Here is a 27,210-nt window from a genome sequence, read left to right on the forward strand (position 1 = left end):
ACTCTGAGATTCTACTGTACATATATTTTTGTATTCCACAAAAAAGCCATGATGATGATGAACATCATTCAAATTTAAACAAGAGATTACCTATATGCACTGTTTGACCATTGTGTACACTATGCTTAGAGCCCTGCAAATCCATGGAAACCCGCTTTATATCCATAGATGTGAATATTTACAGATCATTTTTGTAGATCAATGCTGATACAAAATTTTTATCTATGAAGGACTCGAATGATAGTGCATGCTTCGATTTAAACTTGACTGCTACAATCTATCCACTTTCATTTGTCCCACCTCCCCCACCCATCAATGAGGCAGTTTGATATTATGAATAAAAAGGCAACTTATTAACTTTATTCTTCATGCAGACATGTTTCTAAAGAAAAGAAAAAAATAAGATGTAGGGTTTTCTGTGCTAGTACATTATGACTGAAAGGAGTGAACACTACGTATTAACTAGCTCTAAAATAATCCTACCACAAACTGTTTTATTTAATGCTTGGCAAAACAGCTATGTGATGAAAAAAATATTTTCATGGAGCCTTACAGGGTTAAAAAGAATTAGAGTCAAGATATTAGTAGCTATGCTGCCAAACACTACAATGAACTGATGTCTGGCACACAATGCAGATGCCTACACCATATTCATAATGGAGATAACCTTCACATTCATTAACCTCTAAACAGATTTCTAAGCTCAATCTCTCCAACACATCACACTCACCAACCATCAAGGAAGGTTATGCCCATAACAAGTTTGGACTTTTTTTCCTAAAATCTATCATCAATTCCCCCTTAATTTTGTCCCCTCACAGAAATATACTCCATCTTGTATTACTATAAATAATTCTCTATCTTTTGTTTTTCCATCCTTCAAAACCTCCAGACTCAATGACTCCTTAACCATGATCCAAGACATGCCTAGCTCATTTATTTTTTTCTCTAATCTATCTGTATAACCCCAATATCTTCAACTGATTTTCTCTACATCTATTCTTCTTTGTGAAAATCTTTAGTAATATGGCACCAAAACCCAAAGTACTATGAGGTATGATTTAGAGATGTTAAATATCAGTTAACTGAATAGTCGATTAACCTCATGAATTCTTATCGGTTACTTGACTATTCTATAGTGCCCATGGGTGGGACCAGCAGCCAGGGTCCCACTCCCAAGGAGCCCCCTGCCACTCTATGCTGCTGCCTTTATATCCGAGGAAGCAGAGTGGGGTGCTAGGCAAGAGCTAGTCCATGAGGGAAGCATTTAAAAACCAGCTCCCCTCACAGCCCAACTGCCTGTCACCCAGTACTGCTGCCTCCAATACAGAGACAACAGCGTGGGATGGCAGCAGGCCTGTCCAGGGGGAGAGGGAGGACTAAGCTCCCAGACTGAGTGTGAGCCGGAACTGAGCTGGCCTGCCTGCCTCCAAATACACTTTAAATGCAGAGCTGCAAGGTCCTAGACCCAGCACAAGCCAGGACTCAGCCAGGCTACTAGCCAGCCTGCTAAAAAACTTACTGGTGGGGGAGGGGGTGATGCATGTAGTCTATCGACTACGCTATTACATCCCTGGTATGATTACATGCAGGACATTTATTGCCTCCTTGCTCTATGTTTCTCTGTACACATCTAAAAGGGGCATTAGCCTGTTTGATGCTATATCACATTGTACATTTGCCAGTACAGCTCCATATAAATTCACTTATACAATGTTGTTCTGAAACAGGGTTCCAGCTGGATGCTGCAAAATCCAGACAATTATCTTTGGGCACCTCTCCAAATGCAGCACAGATGAAAATTTCATGGATATTTCTCTAGGAGGCTCAGACTATATCTAAAATGAGTTTACCAAGTTACATCACTCAGGGATGTAAAAATGAGTTAAAAATTTAGAACTTAACCCCAGATTAGATGCAACCATCTTGACAGATTTCTTCTGATAAAATCCACCTCTCCAACAGGCAGTCGATAAGTTGTCTACATCAATTACTCCAACTTTTTTATGCTCAAGATCACTTTTTGAATTTAAAGACAACTCAAGATCTATCCTGCTGCTTACCTGAAGCCTTGCTCCTTTCATTCTTCTTCCCATCTCCCTCCATAGCTCACTCTCTCCCAACATCACTCACTTTTACCAGCTGGTTCAGGGGTTTGGGGGAGGGGAGGGAGATGTAGGAGGGAATGCAGGGTGCTAGCGAGGGGAGGGAATTAGGGCAGGGGTGCAGAATCCCACCGAAACTCCCAGGATTGGGCCAGTGGTGTGGGGATGAGGCAAGCAGGGAGCATGCCAAATGGTGATTGAGATCAACTGGGAGATTCCCCACGATTGACTGGTTGGTGAACATTAATCTACATCAATTGACAAATCCTTTTTGGCAACGCACAAATGTCTGCACTACAGTAGCACAACTGCAGTACCATGGTTGAGAGTCTGTAATATAGACCAGGGCTGTGGCCACTATAAGAATTTGGTAAGTGGTCAAGGGCTACACTCTTCTATATTAATGTAGGAGGTTTAGGGTCTATGTTGGAGGATGGGTGCAGAAGGGGATTTGGGGTAGGGATTGGGGTGCAGGAAGGATTGTTGGGTCTGGGAGGGACTTTGGGTGAAGAAAGGGCTTGTGATCTGGGGCAGTGGGTACCGGGTATGAAAGAGTATGGATGCAAGGAGAGGATTGTGATGTGGGGGAAGGGTGTAGGTAGGAAGGTGTGCAGGGTCTGGGAAGGGGTTGAGAGCTGGGACAGGGGTGCAAGAGAAGGTTCAAGAGTTTGGGTTGTGACTGGGGCATGGGATTGGGGTCCATGGTCTGGGAGGAGATATGAAAACAGGAGTACAGAAGGTTTGGGTTATGTGGCATGGGGGTGCCGAGGGTTTGGGTTGTGACATAAGATAGGTGTGCCAGAAGTAGGCTTTGGCTGGGAGCCACCTGCTAGGCAGCCAGCAGGTAGGTCCCTTAGGCAGACACCCTGCCTGCCCCACCAGACTCTCAAAGCAGCCTGCTGCAAGGACCATGTGCAGCTTTGAGCACTGGGGGGGGGGGGGGGGGGGGAGGGGACAGAAGAGGGAGGGGAGAAGAGAACTGCCTCTTCTTGCAAACAAGTAGCTTCTATTGGCTAGTTTCTGGCCAATGGGAGCTGTGAGACTGCCGGGGGGGGGGGGGGAGGGAAGCAGCATGAGAAACTGCTGCCTGCCCCCTCCTCTTCCCCCTGCCCCCTTTCGCTTGCAGTGATTAGAGACTGGCAGTGATCAGAGACTCCTAACCCTAGCAGAGACATACCTGAAGCTAGCTAACCCCTAAACATGTGAGCTGCAAGTCACACTTAACGGTTATACTGACCATGTTTGAAAATAATTTAATTTGATAGATGATGGACAGCATGTGTTTAGGAAACGCATATTAGGAATGCATCCAAGTTACCTGATTACACACTTTGAGAAAAATCATCTGATGATCCATTATTAGTCTAATTTTATTGCCTATAAGTTCAAATATTTTAAAGCACATCCATGCAAAAGTCTTTTAAAAACTGGTTTTTCTTATGGAGAAAAAAGAAAGTGTCTCAGTCTATAAATCTGTGAATCATTCACCCCCCCGGTGTATCATCATTCCACTGGCCTCAGGATGACTATTAAGGTATAAGGAGAGTGACATGTTGCGTCTGCTGATGTTTACGGAATAAAACCCTGGGTGACCCACCGCAAACACGCCGTTGCGGCCTCAGGTGCGTTTGGTGGCACATAAGCGTGAGTTTTGTCCCCCCGAAGTAACCTCTAGCCCCGTGGTGAAGATCAGCGTTTGGTCCGCAGTGAGCAGCACCACAGCGCCTTCCACCGGGGTGTCTGCGGACGCCGCACAATCGGAGGGCGGCCGCACGTGGGGAAGGAGGAAGAGCAGCCCAGGGACACCGGGCTCCCTGTGCCCGCACGGCCCTGGAGAGCAAAGCGCCGGGGACGCGGCCAGCTAGAGCAGCAGCGGGACCCAAACCCCCGCCCCGGTCCTGCGGGGACCGCTGCAGCGCGAGCAGCGCCGGCCACACGCGGACACAAAGCGCCCCCCCTGCCCGGGCTGTCCCGGGACTCACCGACCCCGCAGCCCGAGGGCGGGCGCCCGGACGCCGCAGAGATGAGCGCGGAGACGGGGAGCGCCCCGGCTCCACCCGCCGGGTGCCGAGCAGAGACCGGGCGCGCAGCGCGGGGCAGCCCCTTTCTCGGCAGCGGGCCTAGGAGCAGCTGCCGCCGCGTCACCGGGCTGGGGGGAGCGGCGCGGGACGGGGTCTCCTCACCTACCCATGCCGGCCTCGCTGCCAGCGGCGCCGCGCCGCCCGAGCCCATTGAGAAACAGGAACCGTCCCTCCCCTCGCGCTACGCCCCTCCCTCGGGCTGGCCCCGCCCCGCCCCTCTCCCGCGGAACAACCCCCTCGGAGTCGTCACTTCCGGGGGCGCCACATAAGTCTCGCGCGCTGAGCTGTTACCTTTGTCTCGCCACAGGCCAGAGAAAAGCGTACCTCGCACTGCGGGGCTGGATATCGCGATAGTCAGGTTCGTGCTTAGGAATTCAGCGAGGGATTGGTTGCCGCTGCGCGTATCCGACTCGTTGTTTCCTGGCAAAGGGTTGGAGGGGGGCAATATCGCCCAAAGACGCAGGGGTTGATTTGCGCATGTGCAAATTCTCGCAAGCAGCGCTTAGACGCGGCAGGTCTAAGACCAAAGACCCCAGCTTGTCTTCTACTCCCGCGAGGACTACAGTTCCCAGCGTGCAGCGCTCCAGTTTCATCCCCGTGGAGACACTTGTTCCAACGTGCTGCGCCGGCAGGCCGGGGAACAATCGGAGCGGTGCACGCTGGGAATCGTAGTCCCTGCGACTCGGAGTTCGGCTCCCGCCGGCTAGGCAGGGGCGCGTTGCTGCTGCTGCGGCGGGGAGCGGGGCGCGGCGGGGCGCCGGCTTCCCCAGGGCTGAGGGAGGGACGCAGCCACGCTCAGTCTGCAGCCCGGCATCTCCTGCTCCGAGGCGCCCGCCCGGCTGCCGGAGTGAGTCCCTGCGTGAGGTGGGTGGGGCTGGGCTGGGCCCTTCTTCGCAGCCCTACACCTGCCCTGCGGTGTGACCCCCGGGCTCCTCCAGCTCCGCTCAGGGCTCCCACCTGGGATTTGGGATGATCGGGGTTGGAAAACTCATCTGCCCACCAGTGTCTTCCCCACGAAGAGCTATTGGGGGCGGGGTTGAAATGTAAAGAGAAGTGTCAAAGGGCTAATGAGACGGGGAGGGGGAAGGTGAGCTGTATGTTTTCCAGGGAGCACTACCAATTTAAACTGTACATAAGAAGTAAGGGGGTCTAAATGAGCTTTTAGCACCCAAGAAAGACATGTTGGAGTCGTTGTGGATACTTCTTTGAAAAAACCACTCAATGTACATCAGCTGTCAAAAGAGCTAATGGGATTTTAAGACCCATTAGAAAAGTGATAGGCACAATATCATCTATCGTAAACCCACCATATAAATCCATGGTATGCTCTGATCTTGAATATTGTGTGCAGTGTGGTCATCCCATCCCCAATAGAGAGAGGAAGGAAATGTACAGAGAAGAGCCACTAAATAATTTGGATATGAAACTGGGTGTGGAAGACACCTTAAAATCTGTGGGACTCTTCAGCTTGGAAAAAGAAACAAATGGAGATATGATCAAGGTCTATAAAATCTTGACTGGTATGAAGAAAGTGAAAAAAGGAAATGTTATTTAATTCTTCACCTAAACAAGAACTAGGGATCACCTGGTGACATTAACAAGTAGCAAGTTTTTAAAAAGGAAATATTTCTGCACACAACATTCAGCTGACTTGTGGAATTCTTTGCCAGGGATGCTGTAAAAGCCAAAACTACAAGAGAATTAAAAAACTAGGTCAATTCCTAGTGGACAGCTCCATCAGTGGCTCTTAACCAGGATAGTGAGGGAGGCAACTCCATGCTGCAATATGTCTCTACCCTCTGTTTGTCAAAAGCTGAGACTGGATGATGAGATGTCTCAGATGATTACCTAGTCTGTTCATTCCTTCTGAAGTACCTGGTGTTGGCCCTGTTGGAAGATAGGATATTGGGCTAGATGAACCATTGATCTGACTCAGTATGGACATTAAGTAAAAAATAATTCTTATAATAAAAATATGGGACAGACCATCAAGCAAAATATGTCACCACTCTCCACTAAGGATGTAAGTGACTAGTCAACTATCCGAAAAGCATAAGCTCATTGGATAGTAGACTAGTGATGTGACTAGTCACTTCCCTCCCCCCTTGTTGCCTCTGTTAGAGAGGCCACCATGGGGGGGGAAGCCATTGCTGGGGGGAGCTTCCTTAAAAGGAACCGTCTCCACTGTGGGCATGGGATGTAGAGGCACAAGTGGGGACTGAAGCAATCTCTGCTCAGGCTGCTTCTGCTGTGATTATGCTTTTGAAATGTACAAGAACCCAACTGGGGCTCTTATACATTTCAAAGGCTCAGGCACAGCAGGGAGCATGGGGCCAGTCCCTCCCTGTGAGGCTTCTGCTTTTGAACAATAGAGCTCTCGCTGCAGTTTAAAGGCAGAGGTGACCTTATAGACTAATCGAATAATTGATGGAATCCCATTAACTATTCCATTAGTTAATCTAAATGTAATATCTTTGCTTTCCATTGACATTCAAGTAAGGGAGACATCCACAGTCAGGACAGGCCAAAAACAGTTCTGCTGTCCTTACTCATGCAATAAGGATAACAACATTTCATTACCCTGGCATTGAAGTGCTTTGTAACCCAACTGCTACCAAAATTGATAATTTGGACAACACAGTAATGTAACTAGTTGACAATTTTGCGGTTGTTGGGGAAATTCAGGGAGGAGAAGCTTGGGAAATCCCTGCTCTCCACTCAGGCTCTCCCATCACTGCTCTTTGCACAAAACCAACCCTAACACTTGCAGTTGCAAAGATAATATTCTAAATAAGAAACAGTCTACACCAGTGGGCATCAAGCTTTCCTTGTCTCTAGACTCCTTTGGAAATCTTAGACATAGTCTGTGGACCACTCAGGGATCTACAGACCACCAATTGAAAACCATTGGTTCCTGCAGCAGTGCTGTCTGCCCAAACCAGTATACATAACTCTTGGATAGTTCTGCCCACTAGCCAGGTAACATTAACAAGACTTTGTTCAGTTTCATGTAGCTATGCAACATTCTGTGGGCAGCAGTTATGCTACATCTGGTTTGCATCCTTACTCTTCTCACAAAAAATGTTAAAAGAACATTAATGTTGCAAAATCAAGCATTCAGAAGTTAAAATGTATCAGAATGACCGTTGCCCATTCAGCCTTCGTTCACTTGCTTGTATGTCCCATTAAGATTATATTTAATTACACAGTAAAATAACTATTTTGCCCATGGGACTCCTGCCTCATTTAATATATAGGACATACTGTGCTCTAGGGAACTAAATCAGAGGTATATATTGAACTTATTGTCTATAGGATATTCTGCTTCATTTGTTTTAGAAGTTGAAAGGTGTACTAGGAAAGAAACAAGAGATTACAGAAAAATGAAAGGTCCTAGTGGGTGGTCATGTAAAGACTATTGGAATGCATATGCACAAGAAGGGATAAATTAAGATTGTACAGACAACTGTAATTTGATATTTCCCAGTAATTTCTAGGGATATAAAATCCTACTTCATTGGCTAACTCAGAAGTGGACAATAATTTTTGGTGGGGGAACTCCCAATTTTTTTTTTTTTTTTTTTTTTTTTTGGACAGTGGTCAAAAGCCACACTTTTCTGTGGAGGAGGTGTGGGGTCTAGGATAGAGGTTGGGTGCAGAAAGGCAGAGAGGGTAAGTGACAGGTGCAGGAGAAGGTGTGAGGTCTGAGATGGACTTTGGGTGCAGGAGGCAGTTGTGACCCGGGTCAGGGGATTGGGATGTAGTGTCAGGGAGGGAGAGTGGGTGCAGGAGAGGATTCTGGCCTGAGGGAGGGGTACAGGATCTGGGTGGGAGTTGTGACCTGGGGCAGGGAGGTGCAGGGGGTTTGGATGGTGACTTGGGGTGTGAGAGGGGCAGAGGTGCTAGAGGCACACTCTGGCTGGGATGTACTTATCTAAGTGTCTCCTGGCCAGCAACGCTGCAGCACCTGTAAGGCAGGCTGGGCTCCCTGCCTGCTGCAGCCCTGTATGCTTAAAATTGTAGACTGCTCCCTTCATGTGGCTCTCTGCTCTGGGAGAGGGAAGAGACTTGCGCTGTCCCTGTACCCCAGGCCAATCTCTCAGCTTCTATTGGTTGGTTGTTTCCGGCCAATAGGAGTGAGGATTGGGCTGGGCGATCACATGGAGCAGCCCTGTGCTTAAAACAGTGGCTGCTGTGTGCCTGAGGATTCCTGTAGGCCGGGTGTCCGCAGGCTGGATCTAGCCTGTGAGAGGTATCTTGCCTACCCCTGGGCTAACAGGTTAAATATATCCTTTAACTGGTTAACTAATTAAATGGGGGCCAATGGGACACTTCCTTCCACTGAGCTGGAGTGCCCTTGCTCCAGCCCAGCCAGAGCAGCCCCTGCCTGTGGCCTCCCTGCTACAGGGCTGCATGCAGCCCCTGCCTGCAAGGTGCCTGTGCCTGCCATGGACAGCGCCTGCACCATTTTGGATGCCACAGCAGCCCCTGTATGAGGCGGGCCAGGCAGGGGGCTACTCCAGTGTCCCCGCAGGAGCTGCTCCTGTGTGTGATGGCTTCTCATCTCCCACCACTTAACCTTAAGTGGTAATCTTCACATCCCCAGTAACTTCCTAAACTTTTTAGTGTTTGTCTCTTTAATGTTGTTTTAATGTACTATTTGGGGTTGTAAGTTCTTAATTGTTTAAAAATCCCTGAACAAATAGTAATTCCATCATGGAGAACCATATTAATCCTCAATTTCACTTCATGCATTGAGGCAGATCTTAGCCTACTTGTTCTTGGCTGTGTTGCATTGTACCAGCTGCCTGTGGCTGCTAAGTTCTTTTCTAGCAGCTGGTGATCAGCCTGGCATGGCGCTGTGAGAGAGGGAAGAGTAGATGCTATAAACCATGCCATTTGTCAATTCTCCTAAGTTAAGGGACTCCTTAGATATCTGACTAAGCCTGATTTAGAGCTTCTTTGCACTGCTGCAATAGGTTAAAAAATCTGGCCTCATATAAGCAGTAATATCAGATGAGTTTCAAGATACTTACTCTGTTTCCTTCTGTTTTTTGTCATGTTCTCTTGATGAAGTGTTAACAGGATTGTAAACAATGTGGGTGCATCTAGATTGGGAAAAGCTGTAATGATGGTGGCAGGTGCTTCCTGCTCATTCCGGTTAGGACTATAATTGCCTCATTCACACTATTATTTTGACATGTGTTAGCTAACAAGTAGCTTTAAAAAAGCCCACCTCTTTACTCCATAGGGAATTCTGTGCCAGAAAATTGAAATTTCCTTGTCCCCCTCCCAAAAACATTCTGCACACTATTTTAAACATTTGCAAAATTGTATTGCAATAAATAAATGCAGAGGCTCCAGAATGGCAGCCAGGAGCACAGCTGATGACATCTGAGACAGGACATCACCCTGCAGCTCTCCCTGGACTCAGGCTTCAGGGTGAGGCTGCACCCAAATCTGATGCAGTGCAAGGGCCAGGCCTCTCTCAGAAGCTTGTATCGTAGGGATATGGGAGAGGCGCGGGGGAAGAAAGAGAGCAGGGCTGCAGGGTGATCTCCAACCTCCAGGTAGCAATGGGGGCCTGGATATATCATCTTCTTCAGAGGTACTGAAGATTTAATATGTATAAAGTGTTGTGTAAATATTAAGTGTTGTGACTGGCATGTAAAATCAGTATATGAAAAATCAAAATTATTTACTATTTTTATTGTAATTTGGTGTGAGAGAACACATTGGGAAAGGAAATATTAATACCGAAACTATCAGTAGGGACATAGGATATTCTTAGTGTCCAGGAAGGAAACTTATTTCCCTTTTTCCCAGCAAAGCATCGAAGCACATATTTAATAAGCATTTGATGCAGCGTTCATTAAGTTAGCCATCATATTTGTAATCTACAGTATAATACACTGTTTTCCAAACTAACATAGTTGCTACCATTGCAAGAGAGGAGTACAGATTTTTCACTTAACCAAACAAAAACCACTTTTCCTGCACAGAAAGACATAGCAACTATTCTAAATAGTGTTGTGTGAATTCATGCTGGTCTAACCAATACTGTATTATGTGAACACCATTCACTATTTCCAGTGTGTTGGTGTACATAGTCCTTAAAAAATGTATTCCATTTAATGCAGCTTAGCTTTTTAAAGCTGGTGTGCCAGCATGTCTGATCTGATAGTAGTAGTATCACCGTTAATATTTCCACTATTGAGTAATCACTGATTGTTATTTTACAGCAATTAAAACAATAATCTCATTGCTGTGTAGCCTGTTTCTCTTCTCCCCATCCGCTTCCTGCTGCTTGTTATCCTATATGCACCAATTCCACCAGTTGTGTCAGAACAGCTTCTGTGTTGCTTCAACGTATGCTGGCAGACTAAACCTCCCAAAGAGCCACTCTGCCAACCAGGCTCATCAGAGCATATTGTGTTCAGGCTCCACTCCTGATGCAGCCCTTTCCCATCCACAAATGTCCTCTATGCTGGAGGACCAGGATCAGTTGGTATGAGCTTGGCTACCCCATACCTTTAGCTCTTGAGTCCCCTCCTGCCTTACAGCTGTAGCCTTCCCCCTTTGTATTTCTGAAGCATTACAAATGGAACTTACATATACATGGAAGTCTGGCTCATGATATCCAAAATTAGACCTTTTGTGAAGGAAAGACCTTGTCTTTCTGTTAACCTGTGAAGAACAATTATTCGGTTCCTTAAAAACCACAAAGCAACACTTAGACCTCCAGTTGTTGACATTTATGAAATCTCATTAATGGCAAACACATGACATTTAATTGTTTGAGCAAGAATATACTGTATATTCATGCATACACAACAGTGGTTGTACTTACTCTCTCCTAAGAGTTTAATAAGGAAGGTATAATCAGTAAACTGAAAACCAAAACCTCGCTCATTGATTTACATACTTATTGTTCAAATAGAAACATTAGTGAGACAATAAAAAACACAGTAGATCACTTCCAGAATTACTAGATAGTGTCAGTTCAGTGTCAGTTCCTCTTAATCATATGTCTCCTGTCAGACATGGTATGGAAACTAAAATTCTGATTATGTGCTCTGTCACACTATCCATCTTGTGATGCAGTGCAAGGATAAGTGGGGAAATTGCTTACACACCAAAAATAATGTCCTAATTACATTAAGGAATGATATACAGAGCATGTCAGTCTGTTATGGCCTGCTTTTGCTATCATTGAAGTCAACTGGAACAGAATCAAACTTTAAAAATTTTAACTCTGGCTTATAAATGCAGGATCTGATTTTTTTTTTTTTAAATGGACACTAGAAACTCGTATGCATTTCCCTAACTTTTATGAGTCATTATTTGGGAAGTATTCAAAAGCTACTAATGTTAGACCTAAACTTTTCCTGCACTAATGACATATTCTATTAGTGGCATTTTAATATATCACCATGAACAGAGGAAAGTCAGTATATGGATAGGGAAATCTTTGTTGCTGTGATAGTTCCCCCATATGCTTTGTGAAAATGGCTTATGAATATGTTATACATATAATTATCAATTTTGTTACAATCTGTTGCATCAGTCTCTTATTTTGGTGCATGTATCGTTCTTGTATGTAAAATTAGAAATATGAAGTATGAGATTTGTTCATCGCTTTAAATGTGCTAATGAGAGCCATTAATGGTGCTCCTAAAGCTTTAACAACGAGACGATCAACTTAACGACTTATGAACAGCCTTGTTTGTCTCTTAAGTCTAAGCAGTTGTGAGTTCTAGGAAGACATGTGACATGTACTGGGATTCCATTTTGATCCATGGAAGGAGGAATGGAGAATAAAGGATTTCCACCCCGGGGGGAAGTCTGTCCATACTGGGTCAGACCAAAGGTCCATCTGTTTCAGTGTCCTGTCTGTCGAGAGTGGCCAGTGTCAGGTGCCCCAGAGGGGGTGAACCGAAGACAATGATCAAGCAGTTTGTCTCCTGCCATCCCTCTCCAGCCTTTGACAAACAGAGGCCAGGGACACCATTCCTTACCCCCTGGCTAATAGCCTTTTATGGACATAACCTTCATGAATTTATCTAGCTCCTTGGTCTTTGGCTGGCATGGTACACCAAAAAAGAGGTCTGGGGATCTGGGTCAGGGAAAAAGGGCCTTCCACCTGAAGATTATGGCTAGGAGAAGTTCAGTTCTTTAAGTAAACAACTATTTGCAATAAGTTTTAGTGTATTAGAACAAGCCATGCATTTTTCTTTAACTTACTTTGATCTTTCTGTTTTCACTTGCAACCATTTAAATTCTACTGTTTATACTTAATAAAAACACTTTTGTTTCCTGTCAAGCCCAGTGTAAATAATTGTTGGGGGGGGGGGGGGGGCAACCAGCATGTATTTCCTTCTTTCATTGATAAAGGGGGCTTGCCTTAATTAACTCTTAACTGTGTAAAACTTTTACACAGGGAAAGATGGATTTATTTGGGGTTTTGATCCCTTTGGGGAGGGATTGGTTTCTTGGGTGCTGTGCACTAGAACAGTGTTTCTCAATCAGTGGTACGAGTACCATTAGGGGGTACTTGAGAGAAGTCGGGGGGGGGGGAGGACATCAACACAACTGAAATTTGGAGAAAACTGAATTTTTGTGTTAAGTTTTATAGCGCTTTCTTATTTTTAGACTTTTTACACCCAAAACATTCATCACCCACCCGGCTAACATTAAGTTGGTTAAACAAATGTGTTGCAATGGTAGGGGGGAAAAAAAGGTGGGTCTGAAAAGTGTAGATACTGGGGGTACGTATAACTTTTTTTTTAAAGGGGTACTTTATAAAAAAAGGTTGAGAAACACTGCACTAGAACTAGAACTCATCCAGAGCTGAAATGGTTCATTGTCTGCAGTGTTCTGTAGGGGGGGCGGTTATCACAGTGCTATGTCTTTTCTGGGGGAGACTAGAGATTCTGGTCTAATAGAACAGGGGTAGGAATCCCAAGAGAGTAAGAAGGCGAGTGTCAGTGGCGTAATCAGCACACTGGGGAACAGTCCCAAAGGGATCTTCTGTGACCACACCCTATCACACTTACCTATGGTGGAAAGTCTGATTTCAAAATTTAATTTGTGAGACATTAATGAGCAAGACAAGGTTTTGTGGTAATATCTATTTGGAGGGTTATTTTTGGAGGGGGGTTCATCCAGATGTCTGTTGCTGTGGGTACTTCTGGTTTGAGAGCCTTATATGTATTTAAAAATAGAAATAGCAATCTCCCTCTGTGGTTTCATTGCCTTTCTAAGGGATGTGTTGGAAGCCCCATCACTTAGCTCTTTTAAAATATAATTAACTAAACAACATTGTGTATAGGCAGAGAGACGGACTGCATTATATGATATAAAAATATACACAGGACCTGAGTAAAGGATGAGATAAATTATGTAGCATGATGGCGATAAAAATTGAGTACGGGCACAGAGTTTTTAGTACAACAGTTAATATGGCCAGATACTTACCCATGGGAAAAATCACTAAAACAAAAATTTTCAGAGGGGTAGCCAAGTTAGTCTGTAACAGGAAAAATTTAACAAACAACAAGTAGTCTAGTAGCACTTTAAAGACTAACAAAACATGTAGATGGTGGTATGAGCTTTCGTGGGCACAACCCACTTCAGATGACCAGAATGTTGGAAGTGTGTTTTAAGTGTTTACCTCAGACTAAGATTCAGGAGAATGGCACATGAGTCTGTCCATAAATAGATCAATTATGAAAGATCACCAGCCTCGGCGTAGAACTTGCCTGGGCGGAACAAGAAAATAGTTTCATCCTAGATAAAACCAGTTGTTTCTAACTTCTATGCACACTTCTAGGATTTGAAGGAATTGGCTTTTCTCAGAAGAGAGCAAAGAGATGATGCATTGGTAAAGCCCTTTAAAAACACAACTGGATGGGTTACAGAGACAACGTAGGTGGCAGGACAGAGAGAGGAACAAAGGGACAATCATTTGGAAGGAGAGGAAACTGCAGAACTAGCCAAGGCTGAAATAAATTGGTTGCAGGAGAGAGATGAGAACCTATAATTCAGAGGAGAAGCCATGAGCTGCAGCAGGAGGAGTCTAGACTCTGACCAAGCCCCAATCTTTGAGTGGTGAAGAAACTGAAGCAGGGAAGGGCATATAGGTGTATTATTGTTTTTATCTACATAGCTATTCTACTGCCCAAAGCAGACAGTAGGGCTGCGTCTACACTGCACACTTATTTCTGAATAAGCTACTCTGGAAGAAATATTCCAACATAGCTTATTTTGAAATAGTGCACCTACACTACAGGGAAGCTTCAAAATTAGTCCCTAATGAGGACGTGCTACCTCAGTTTAGAGCCCCAGGAGGCACAGGGGAATAATTACTTTGAATGGCCCTGGGGGAGGAGCTTTTTTGAAAAAGCAGCAGTGGAGCCTCCACACTACTGCTATTCTGAAATAGCTATTTTGGAAGCGGTGTTATTCCTCATGGATTGAGGTTTACAGATTCTGGAATAAGCCACCCATTATTTCGATATTATTTTGTAGACACTTGCAAAGTTATTTTGGAATAACGGCCGTTATTCTGAAATAACACTGCTGTATAGATGCACCCTAACGGTTTTTAGAAATCCCTTTTTCAAAGCCTGGCTACGTCTACACTGGCCCCTTTTCCGGAAGGGGCATGTTAATTTCACCTATCGTAGTAGGGAAATCCGCGGGGGATTTAAATATCCCCCGGGGCATTTAAATAAAAATGTCCGCCGCTTTTTTCCGGCTTTTAAAAAAGCCGGAAAAGAGCATCTACACTGGCCCCGATCCTCCGGAAAAAGCGCCCTTTTCCGGAGGCTCTTATTCCTACTTTGAAGTAGGAATAAGAGCCTCCGGAAAAGGGCGCTTTTTCACCTACTACGATAGGTGAAATTAACATGCCCCTTCCGGAAAAGGGGCCAGTGTAGACGTAGCCCCTATGTCTGTGTCAACTATCACATGTCTATGAAGAGAGAAACTATAAGAGAGAAACTGTAAATCAGAAGGCTCACAAAGCTGGAGGTCTAGGAGAAGGTGTGCTTAAGCAACTTGCGAGTCTGTGGGAGCTAGCCTTAGTCTCTAGGTCTATACAGATGGACTACAGTGTTTTGGCTCTGAGGAGGGAGAAGAGAGGACGTTGCTACGAAGAGAATCTGCTCTCAGAGTTGCCCTACAAACTCAGCTGTCGGCCATACCTGACAGATTCAGAAAAGCATAAAAACACATGGTCCAGTGTGTGGAACACAAACACAACATGGTAAGGAAGGTGAGTTTGAGTAGTGCTGTGCCAGTCAGACATTATATGTAGAACTGATACCCAAGCGTAAGGGAATGAAGGGGCTGCAAGAGATCCAGCAATAGTTGGAGCAACTGTCACAGCAATATATTGTACAATATCTTCATTTTAGGCAAACAATGGTTCGTAGTGGAAAGAATGGTGGGCTCCATCTGAAACAGATCTCTTATTACAAACGAACAGGGGAATATCATCCAACTACATTAGCAAGTGAAAGAAGTGGAATAAGAAGAGCAGCCAAAAAATTTGTTTTCAAAGGTTAGAATATTCTCTCTCTTTTTTGGGAAATACATTACTTCCTGATTTCTTTTTCAAGGTGAAGACTTGCTTATAGCACAGTGAGACCAGTGTCTGATTTTTGTATTTGCTTATAAAATAAACTCATCTGTGTGTCATAGGTTAGCATGCATATGAACATTCTTAAAAACAATCTGTCCCCATGAGCCTCTTCATTAGCATGTTTAATTGTATTTACATGGTCTGGAGAGCCATCTAATAATTAAAGCCCATTTTAGCTACTAGTGAAATCTCTAACTGCTGATCATGACTCAAGGAAGGTGAAAATATAAACGCTGATCTTTAACTAATGACAAAGAGACTATTTTGTTTACCACAATAGTAGGATTGGCAGGAAAGGCAGAGAGTGGATAGGAAGTTGACTCAAAGTGCTTATATGGGGAGTAAGAGATGCAAAATAAGCCCTAGTATGTGCAACAAGTTCTGCCAGCAGAAACTGTGAAGCATGTGACCTCTTAGTTTTACTAGATTATGCTTCAGAGATTTCATGGAGGAACACAATTTCTCTTGTGCTCCTGTAGGAATAGGTAAGGGTGCATTGCCCAGTACTTGAAGTTGATGGAGTACAGCAATAAACAAATACTCCCTGCTAAAGAGAGATTTGGTATGTAATTGTACACAGCTGAAAATAGTGAATAATGAGTTTAATAAAATCCATAACTAAGACTATCCAATAGTTGAACGGACTTATGTGGTTATGTCTTAAATATGCCATATCATTTATAATATTATTTTTCTTCCCAGAAAATAAATTATTCTATGTGGGGAAAGACAGGAAACAGATGCGTTTGGTAATTGTCTCAGATGAGGAGAAGAAGAGAGTTCTACACAAATGCCATGAAAGCCCTGCAGGTGCACATCATGGCATATCAAGGACTCTGACTCTGGTGGAGTCTAATTACTACTGGACTTCCGTAACAAATGACGTCAAACAGTGGGTATGAGTCATAACTATAGAATATTTGTATCTAGTCTCTGAAATAAGCTTAATTGAGATAGTGCTGATTGCTTTGTACAATTCTTTTACAAGACTCCTATCTTTAACCTCCCTTTTAATGAAATAGCTGAACAATATTGTGCTGAAACTTAAAAATAACAAGGGAGGGGGATGAGTGTGCAAGTGTATGCTAAAAATAAACCCTAAGTTGCTTAAGAACACCCTTGTCATTAAAAGTCAATGGGATTTATCTGGAGACACTTTTGAAAAATCCAACTAAGTCCCATTGAGTTGTATGAGATTTGTGTTCTTAAGTCACTGGGAGGGCTTTTGAAAATTCCTCCTCGGGTTGATACCTGGGTTCAGTTCAGAAGTAGAGACTGTTTTCAGTGTTATAATGGAGTAAAAATGTGATGCTAGAAAAACTAAATTTGAGGGCTAGATTGTTGGGATTAAACTTCCAGTGCTCTGTTGAGCTTGAGGCCTCCACTCTAAGACTCTTAATTCAACAAACCTCATGCATGTATTTAGATTTTTCAATTATTTTAAAGTTAGTGTTAGACAATAAAATGTCAGAATACAATGGTTACATAGGTACAAAGTGGCCACATTGTAGTTTTGTTTTTTCTTAACCAGTGTACCTTTAATGTATAGCACAATTATGTATTGTGGGCACAGCCTGTACTGAGTGATGGTGAGGGGTTGCTCTAAGTGAAAGTATCAGGAAGTATTCAGATTCAGGGAGGCAGAAGAGGGTGCTGGTAAGTAAATAGAGGCTGCAAGACCACTGTTAAACCTTTTTGTGGAATACAGCTTACTATCCTGGACCACACACACTTCTTCAGAATGGCTGGCCTGGGCATAGCAAGGATAGAAGTTGTGCTTTGCCAATCCTTATGTCCTTTTGGGCATTAGGTGTATCTAGGGGAATTTCTTATATGGGACACCCAAATGGAAATCATTTTGCACTCCTTATCAGTAGAGCCCTGCATGGATACAAAATTTTGTATCCTCACCTGTATCTGCAAAAATAGGTGGCAGATCTCTGCAAATTTGCAGGGTTCTAGATACAAACTTTGTATCTACATCTGCAAAAATGATACTTATCACACAGATTGTGCACTTTCAGAATTTGATCCTGAGACTGACTATACATACACTTGCCAAATTATTGTTGCTCTTGCAGTCAGCTACATTTCCTTAGATCATAAGTATAGGTCATAAGTATAACTTCCATGTTAAATAAACAGTTCTGTACACGTAATTTAGACAGACATAAGACTAGATCCTACTGAGCAGATAAAACTGGTCTCTGGAATGCCATGTCAGATTCTGCCTATGTAACCCATGTAAATAGCCAAAGGAAAATCACCTTTGTGCAGGGGGTCTTCTGGTGGCATAAAATCATCATAACTGGTCCTGTGCACGTCATCTCCCTTCCACCTAAGGAAGAAGCTTGACTGGAGAAAAGGGGACATGACCAGGGTTTCACTACCTGCTGCTGCTGCTGACCAATTGCTGTATTAATCCCTTTGGGGTTGTTGGAAGATAGAGAAGGCTGCTTTAATTGATACGATGGGTCTCAAACTGCACACAGAGTCCCAGGATCCGTGGTGTTCAAAGTTAAGCTGTAAATTACCTTTATACAACCATCTCCCAACCTGTGCTGGGTTGTGTAGTTGTATTTGTTTTCACTATAGCTGAAGATCTGGCTAAAATGTTCAGTAGAATAAAGAAATGTAAAATGAATGTGTTTGGCCTAGAATGGTTCCAGATGCTGTAATTTCTTCTCTTGTTGGAATAATAGATATCTACATTTTTATTCTAGTGACAGCATTTATTGTAAGTCACTCTTTTCTTGTTTCTGACTCAGGTATATGCTTGCCAGCATTGCCAGGTGGCAAAGAATACAGCCATCATAGTACCAAAATTACACCCTATCAAAGCAGAGGATCCATGGACTGCAGTTGCTATAGACGTAATAGGACCTTTTAATGCCACCAGCAGAAATCATATGCATGTCATGATGATGACAGACTTGTTCACAAAATGGGTGGTAGTTCTGCCATTGCAAGACACTTCAGCTGTAGAAATTGCTAAGGCAATTGTCAGTGTGTTTTTCTTGTATGGCCCACCTCAAAAAATGATTATTGACCAAGCAGAAGAGTTTGTTCATCAGGTAAGAGAAATCTGTGCTAAAAGACTATTTTAGGGAAGATGGGTTTTTTTTGTTGTTTTTTTTTATTTTTACAATACCCTTATATTCTAGACTACCTGAGAGGCTCAGGTATCAAATTTACAAGTACTTGTTCATAAAAACTAATTATGTAACTAACTAAAAATGAGTATTTGGGCAGTTACATTTTGCTAAGTTGTGACCACTAACTTTCTTCTCATGATTTGGGGCTTGGTTCAAGCTACCTGAGGGTGGGCACTAATTATGATGCCCTAGATATTTTTCCAGAGCTCTCCTCTTTGATCATTGAATGTTAAAAAATAAAACAGGTCTTGTTGAATAAGGTTATAAAAATGTATTTCTATTAAGTAAAAGTTCTGTGAAGGAGTGATGGTACTGACATATAGAAGAGAGTCATCCTTCAATCATAACTGTCTTTTTACCTCATGAGAGAAGCTTCTGTTCTTTCCGTCATTATTTGTAGTGTTGTAGCCCCTAAGTACCCCAGTCATTGACCAGGATGCTTGTGTACAAACACAGACAGGTCTTGCCCATGGAGCTTATGCTCTAGGTAGTCTCCTTGGTATTAGTAAGGTATTTTCTGCCTGTTGCCTATACTACAGTTTGCTTATACCTTAAGGCTACGTCTAGACTGGCATGATTTTCTGCAAATGCTTTTAACGGAAACGTTTTCCGTTAAAAGCATTTGCGGAAAAGAGCGTCTAGATTGGCACAGATGCTTTTCCGCAAAAGCACTTTTTGCGGAAAAGTGTCTGTGGCCAATCTAGACGCACTTTTCCGCAAAAAAGCTCCGATCGCCATTTTTGCGATCGGGGCTTTTTTGCGCAAAACAAATCTGAGCTGTCTACACTGGCCCTTTTGCGCAAAAGCTTTGCGCAAAAGGACTTTTGCCCGAATGGGAGCAGCATAGTATTTCCGCAAGAAGCACTGATTTCAGACAGTAGGAAGTCAGTGTTCTTGCGGAAATTCAAGCGGCCAGTGTAGACAGCTGGCAAGTTTTTCCGCAAAAGCAGCTGAGTTTGCGGAAAAACTTGCCAGTCTAGACACAGCCTAAGTGTATATTACAGTGGGAGTCCAATCTGTGGCCTGAAGATAACCTGTGACTATCAATGGCCACTCTGCTAAACTTGTACTTGCTTATAAATAGAAAATGTACAGTTGAACCTTTCTAGTCTGGCACCCTCGGGACCTGACTGGTGCCGAACCAGAAAATGTCCCGGACAACAGGAGGTCAATATTATCTACCAGCATTACCAAAACTTCCACTGCTTACTAGGCTCTTAGAAGAATATTAGGGGTAGATTAGAGATGGATAACAACACAGAATATTGAGAGCTAGAACTATTGGCTGTAAACAAACTTTATGGGACTGTAGGAAACTTGGCGGAACCCATGATAAGTGGACATCCAGCTAACTAAAATCATGCTGGACCATGGATGTTGCTGGACCAGAGAGTGTTGGATTAGAGAGTTTCAACCTGTATTTCAGAAGCCAACAGCCTCTACTTTTAAAATGAAGGGGTTTTTAATGGATCTCCTCAGAACCACCTCTTCAGCTGCATCTCACCACTTCCCTTGCAGTCCCAGGAGTACTTCTAGTGTGAGCTGGGAGCACTAGCTGACTGCTGCACTATGATGGGAGATCATAGAGGAGCTCCTCTATGATCTAGTTTTTGGCTGAGCTGTAGAAGACTAATGTCTTGCCTACACTATAACGCTTTGCAAGCATAGCTATACTGAATTTCATATATTAAAAAAAAACTATTTTTCATTGTAATGTATTTGCTCCTGTTCTCCACTTATCTAGCATAAAGACATCAAGTAACTTTCCTAAGGTCACAGTCAGTTACTCAGCCTGAATTAGAACCTTTTGTTGTCCTCTTGTCCTTTTCTGTATGTTGTTTTGCCTTGTTTTTTGGCAGAATAGATTTGCCCTAGGTGGAAAATACTGTAATCGAGTTGCTGAAGAACTTTACATTTTCAAAGCACTCCACAAACACTAATTAACACCTCTGAGAGTTAGATTCACTATTCTCCAGGGGAAACTGTCATAGACTTGAGGCCATATAGTAACAAAACAGTTAGAACTCAGCAATTCATTGCTCCTACTCCCATGCCCATTCCTCCAGACCACATTGTACTGCTTAGATGGGAACTTGGATTTAGGCAGGTATATACAAGGCAATTAATTTTGGCAGTCATATGCTGGTAGGAAAGGGTAGAAACTCAATTAATGCATAATATTTACTGCAGTGTCATAAAAATACTGATTGTTCCTGTGCTTTGTGTGGTTTGTTTGTTTTTGTCTTTAAAGATCAACAGAGAACTATTTGAGCTCTTTGGAATGAAACAAGTGGTATTGTCCTACCCTCAGAAAGATGACAGAAATGAAAAAACATGCAAGATAATCAAAACATTCCTGAACAAATACTGCTCAGACCACCCCAACGACTGGGATAATAATTTATCTGCTATTGCATATGCTTTTAATTTGACTTGTTTGGTATGTGTACATAGTATCTCTCTTATTGGGAGTTGACTGAAGTTGTTATGCAAGTACCTACTAAGACAAGTACTAAGTTTGCCTTTGTTCTTGCCCTGTAAATAGGAGCCAGTACAAAACACACCATATTTCCAAATGTTTAATCGTAACCCTTATGTGTCTGAGACTTCAAATGTACTGCAGGAAGCACATGAGGATAATACATGTATGTTTGCCAAAATTCTTGAAGCAATTAAACAAGCTGATCGAGTTTTAGAGGAAAGGAAAGCTACAAAATGCCAGGTAAATACCTCATATTTAAGTGTTATCCATGAGAAAATGGAAAAGAGTTAAGGTAAACAGGTTTGAAACAAATATTAAAAAAAAAAATCCACGGATCACCATGACCAAAGGCCTTTGTATAACACTTCTGTATGCTTCATTGTATTGTATTTAATCAATGTTACAAAAGCACACAGCTCCTCTCAGCTATAATTCATGTTATTTTTCTATGTAGATTGTGAAAAATAGGCTTGATGAACAGCAAACTGGAAACAAGGTCAATGTTAAAAGGAAGTCAAAGCAAGTAAATCCATTTCATCTTAAAGTTGGACATGAAGTACTAAGACAAAAAAAAAACTGGTGGAAAGATGGCCGTTTCCAGTCAGAGTGGATTGGTCCCTGTATTATAGACTACATCACAGATAATGGATGTGCAATCCTAAGAGATAACACAGGATCCAGACTAAAAAGGCCCATCAAAATGTCTCACCTTAAGCCATATATAAGAAGATCTAATGGACAAGGTAAATCTGTTTCTTCTCTAATTCCATTTGTCAGACAAGGGTATACTATTGAGCAAGAGAGAATCTTAGCGGATTTCTCAGCGTTAATAACAAAGACCTTGTAAAGTAGTCCATGCAGTCAGTGCATTTTCAATAAAGGAAGGACTGGGCTTCCTCTTCCCTTTTTGTTTCTAAATAACCCAACCACAGAGTAGGGGGACACCTTGACTGCAACTTAGTCTGTCCTTAAAGATTAGTATACTACTTTATACCTTCCCAGAAAAAATCCAGTGAAGTGGTGTCTTTCACCAGTAGTGCGCAGGGTAGAGTTCTTTTAGGTATATTGATATATATTAAGGCTGTGATTCACAAGGTACCTAGATGCCAAATTCTGGTTTTAGGTACCATTGCAATCCACAAAACCCTGAAGGTGTCTAAAGTCACTCAGTACCTAGGTTTCTCCTATCTGAACACTATTGCCTCGCTGTAGGAGTGAGTGACAAAGCAGGAAAGAGGCATCTGGCCCAACTAACTTGTATGCAGGCCTGATCTGGTAAGTAGCCTCTGAGCAAACCTACTGGATAGCAATCCTCAGGTGAATTCAAACAAAACCACTTTTATAAACCTCCCTTATGCCCTTAGCCTAGCTAGTGATCAGAGTGTTCACACAGGATATGGGAGACCTCCCTCCAGCTGAAGTCCTGCCTCCCCACTAGCTATGGAATATTCCAGTATGGATCTCCTTCATCTCCTCTATTGAGATTGTTCCACCTTTAGTTAAATAATTGAGGAATTTAAAATATTAATTGCGCCAGGAAAGTGAGAATGACTGACAGGCTCTAAAGCCTACCAGTGAGGGTATGCTGATGCTTCTGGCCCTCAGGAGGAAGGGGGAATTGAAGCAGAAGTCTGTCACATCCACAAGGGCACTCCTCGTCTGCCCTATCTATTAGGGTTATAAGGGAGTTCCTTCTCCCCTGCCAGTGTGTGCAAGCTAAGAGACGATTGGCATGCCTGGTTCCTGGATCATGCAGTTCAGAGTTAGGTGCCTATTTCTAAAAGAAGCACAGGGCACAGCACATACCCCTCTGGGGAGAACTCCTATTGGTAGTTAAGGTGGCTGCCTACTAAGGCTAGGTCTACACTAGAGGATACATTCAAATTAAGATACACAATTAACGTAGCTGGAGTTGCGTCACTGCAGTCAGTGTACCTTGATTCAAACTTTGATGCTATTCACACCGCAGGGGTTGATGGGAGCACACTCTTCCTTCGACTTCCCTTACTCCTTGCAGGAGCAGACTACAAGCTCCGACGGAAGCACCCTCTCCATTCAAATTAGCATGTCTTCACTATACCCGCTAATTCGAATCCTGGAAGACCAACTGTGGCAGCCTGGATCTTCTCTGTAGTGTAGACAAGCCCTAAGTGTGCTGGTTTTTTGGATCCCATTCTTAGGTACCTATTTCTCCCCAGTTACTGTATGGGGAGATGAGACACCTCAACTCAGGCTTTGCAGATTATAGTGTTCCTGTGACTTTTCTAGGCATCCAAAAGTTAGGTATCCTATGCCTCAGCATTGAAACCCTGGCATCCCTTCATGGATCTGGGCCTAAAATTTTATACTTCAGGGGAAGAGTTATTGTAAGTGTCCCTACACATCTCCAGTCTATTTCTACTACTTCTGAGACACTTCCAGCTGCAGAATAGAAATGATCTTTGTTGTCCTTATACAGGCAGTCCCCGGGTTACATGGATCCGACTTACATCAGATCCCTACTTACAAACGGGGTGAGGCAACCCCGCACTAGCTGCTTCCCCCCAGCAGACCAGGGAGACGCAAAGCTAGCACCCCTCCCAGCAGACCAGGGAGACGTGGAGCGGATTTTCTCAGCAGACACCTCAGCTTGAGAATAAAGGACTGAGGGAAGTGAGGTGTGGGAGAATAAAACTGAGCTCTGGAGAAATGTTTGGCTAGAGTTTCCCCTACAATATGTACCAGTTCCGACTTACATACAAATTCAACTTAAGAACAAACCTACAGTCCCTATCTTGTACGTAACCCGGGGACTGCCTGTAGTAGCACTACCTTGTCATCAGATAATAGTGGCCATTTGGTTTCCACTAATGCTAGTGCTGAATCACTAACTAATAACTCAAGGTTCAAAGACCTTTGCCACAAAACATAACTAGTTTTTTTTTTCTTCCAGGTGTGTCTACCATACTACTACTGGTATACAGTGATAGTTTTCACTGTTAAAAACGCACTAAACTCACTAAGTGTTTAATTAACACCACAAAGATACCTGAAAGAAACTTAGAACTTTTTTTCTTAGGAGAAACTGGTCATTATGCCAAATGGCTGCTTCCACTATACACAGCAACAAGAACAATTGGCTTCCTAATTATTTTTCTTCCCAGAAGTTTAATAAAAATAACACATTTTCTTGTCTACTAGTTGCAGTGTTAAGAGTTAACTCTGAGTTCTGTTTAAGGCTCCTCAATTCTGTGAAGATGCACTTATGTGCTTGACTTTATTCATATGAGTAGCCTCACTGATTGATTTCAGTTGAGCCATAGTGTGGAATGTTCAGTACATTAGTCTTGATAGGATCAGGGCCTAATATATTTACTGTTCTGCTTAGACCTCATGTAAATTTAGATTTCCTCTGTTCCCAACTAGTGCTTCAGAGATGGACTACAATCACGATATAAAGGAGGAAAAAGAATTAGAAATACAGCTAATAAAATCCTAGACTAAATATTTACAGAGATTAAAATGGGGTGAGAAATTAACCAGGCTTTTCCAAGTAATTGCCAGACTTCAACAATGAAATAGCTTAGGCCATATTTGATGCCTTTTCTTGGTTGGGCTTTTAGGGGATCCACACAGACATTTCTGAAATGTGTTTTTTTTTAAATGAAAAGTTGCCGGATGATTTAATTCAGCATATGCAAAAACTAATTTAAAAAAACTGATTAAAAACTGATTTAATTGGGGAGCTATGCTAGAGCTCAGTTTGGTCCACAGACATACAGCAAAATGAAGCATTAAAAATAACAGAATGTGCACTACTACAAAGGCATTTACAAGCCTTTCCTTAGAGGAAAGGCATCAGTGAAAATTTTGTGCACAGAGAAATTTAGGAACTGAAGTTCTGTCCACATTGTAAGACTTATTATGCAAAAATGTTCTAGCCATACTTTTGAAACTGCTTGAAATTGGGTTGGCACCCAGCATCCTCCTTTTTAGTCTTTCTGTATAAAGAAAGACTATTTCTATTTGATAGGATGATTTTAAATGAAGTAGAAGTGGCTGCTCTAACCAAAATATTCTTTTCTGTTGCAGACAACCATTATCTCTTACAAGGTGCAATAGTGGTTGACCATGACTACATTTGCTTATCGGAAAGTTCATATGGGCCATGCCTACAAGACAGCACTGCTGAAGGGGAAGTAAATACCCTTGCAGCAAACAATCTGCTGCCTCCACCTGGCAAAGACAGTGAACCCTCAGACAGTAAAAGTCATTCAGAGTTTACTGATGATCATAGCATTCTGTCAGCTAACTCAAATCAAGAACAATGGTCTTCAACCTGTTGGACTTTTCAAACCAAACTAGAGGAGACTTAAGTAAATAAAACCCTACAATGTTTCATTAGAAGAAGTGGTCCTAAACTTCTCTGGTGGAATTGAAAGGGCTTCAGTAGCTTTAAATTGCTTAGCCAAATTTTAAATATTGAAATGTTAAGATACTTGTATTTACAACTGTATATGTTTGTGAATAATAGTATGTGTCTGGTAATTAGTTTGTATATATGCACTAACATGTTTGTTTTACAAGAAATATGGAAATAGTTGAGTAAAAGCACATTTCACTACTATACAGTGGGACTGTAATATGTTTATATATTTATTTACACTGTGGTCTTACCCGCCATGCCTTAGTCCTTAACCACAAAAGTATGGCACAACATTCCATTTTATGGCCACTTCACTTGTCTTGTGAGTGGTTCAAGAGCTCTGAGAATTCCAGGACTGTAAGCTGAATGACCAAAGTCTGCCTCTAGCTCCAGGAAGGCAAAGTAGTTTACACCAGCTTTTTGGGGAAAGTTATGAGTTCTGCTTTTCATAGCTTCTGTTTTTCATTGCTGGCACAAGTCTACAGCCGCTCTCCGAGTTACGAACAAGTTACGGACCAACACTTGATCCGTAACCCGAAGTGTTTGTAACTCAGATCCCATAGAGTTACATGGTGACCACATTGTTCGTAAGCGCGGATTGCCGTTCGTAACTCGGATCTGCATTTACGACCGCTTTGGTCTTAAGTGCGGATGGTCGTAACTCGGGGAGCGGCTGTATGTTACTCCGTGAAGCAGCATAGCTGCCAAAGCATGGTGCAAGAATTGTTCTTCATGAGAAACAGCTCTACATTGTCATGTGTAGAATTTCACCAGTTTACTCGCAGCCTATCAAAACACTCTAAAAGCTTTCTTTTCCTTGCAGTCTGTTAGGGTATGTCCACACAGCAGGGCTAAAGCCAAAATAAGCTATGCAACTTATGTCAATTGCGTAGCTTATTTCAGCTTTTAGCATTGTCTTCACAGCAGGAAGTCTGAGAGAGCCCTCTTCTTCCGACTTCCCTTACTCCTCATACAATGAGGCTGTGTCTAGACTGGCCAGTTTTTCTGGAAAATCAGCCACTTTTCCGGAAAAACTTGCCAGCTGTCTACACTGGCTGCTTGAATTTCCGCAACAGCACTGACTTCCTACTGTAAGAAATCCGTGCTTCTTACGGAAATACTATGATCCTCCCATTCAGGCAAAAGTCCTTTTGCGCAAAAGGGCCAGTGTAGACAGTTCAGATTTGTTTTCCGCAAAAAAGCCCCGATCGCAAAAATGGCGATCGGGGCTTTTTTGCGGAAAAGCGCGTCTAGATTGGCACGGATGCTTTTCTGCAAAAACTGCTTTTGCGGAAAAGCGTCCATGCCAATCTAGACGCTCTTTTCCGAAAATGC

The 27,210-nt window shown here is 43.0% G+C and overlaps 2 protein-coding genes across 23 annotated transcripts in view; one reads left to right on the plus strand and one right to left on the minus strand.

The window, feature by feature from the left end:
• The window catches only part of PPIP5K2 (diphosphoinositol pentakisphosphate kinase 2), an 87,182-nt gene extending 82,532 nt beyond the window's left edge, over window positions 1–4,650 (minus strand). For 11 of the 15 annotated variants that reach the window (XM_025181268.2, XM_075932060.1, XM_025181267.2 and 8 more), the window contains exon 1: window positions 4,293–4,399. The gene's annotated coding sequence lies outside the window, so the exon portion shown is untranslated. The other 4 variants (XM_075932058.1, XM_075932056.1, XM_075932055.1 and 1 more) reach the window with 4 other exon arrangements.
• GIN1 (gypsy retrotransposon integrase 1) lies at window positions 4,422–26,076 on the plus strand. Of its 8 annotated transcripts, none has more exons than XM_006116122.4 (8): window positions 4,422–4,544; window positions 15,607–15,752; window positions 16,536–16,729; window positions 18,602–18,907; window positions 21,240–21,428; window positions 21,534–21,710; window positions 21,925–22,213; window positions 25,542–26,076. In XM_006116122.4, exons 2-8 carry the CDS (start codon window positions 15,614–15,616, stop codon window positions 25,823–25,825), a joined length of 1,578 nt encoding a protein of 525 aa, XP_006116184.1. In that variant the 5' UTR covers window positions 4,422–4,544; window positions 15,607–15,613; the 3' UTR covers window positions 25,826–26,076. The 8 variants fall into 8 exon arrangements, with proteins under 8 accessions (XP_006116184.1, XP_075788177.1, XP_006116188.1 ...); XM_075932062.1 differs by having other exon boundaries at window positions 4,425–4,544; window positions 15,678–15,752; XM_006116123.4 differs by lacking the exon at window positions 4,422–4,544 and adding an exon at window positions 4,771–5,050.
• Window positions 26,077–27,210: the final 1,134 nt, after the last annotated feature.

This window comes from Pelodiscus sinensis, chromosome 6 (genome assembly GCF_049634645.1).
Source record: "Pelodiscus sinensis isolate JC-2024 chromosome 6, ASM4963464v1, whole genome shotgun sequence".
In the NCBI taxonomy this organism is placed as follows: Eukaryota; Metazoa; Chordata; order Testudines; family Trionychidae; genus Pelodiscus; species Pelodiscus sinensis.

Coding starts and splice junctions, on each gene's coding strand:
- GIN1 (XM_006116122.4), top strand. CDS start 15,614: ATGGTTCGTAGTGGAAAGAATGGTGGGCTCCATCTGAAACAGATCTCT. Junction 16,730..18,601: donor CAAATGACGTCAAACAGTGG/GTATGAGTCATA, acceptor TTTCTGACTCAG/GTATATGCTTGCCAGCATTG. Junction 22,214..25,541: donor AAGAAGATCTAATGGACAAG/GTAAATCTGTTT, acceptor TTTCTGTTGCAG/ACAACCATTATCTCTTACAA.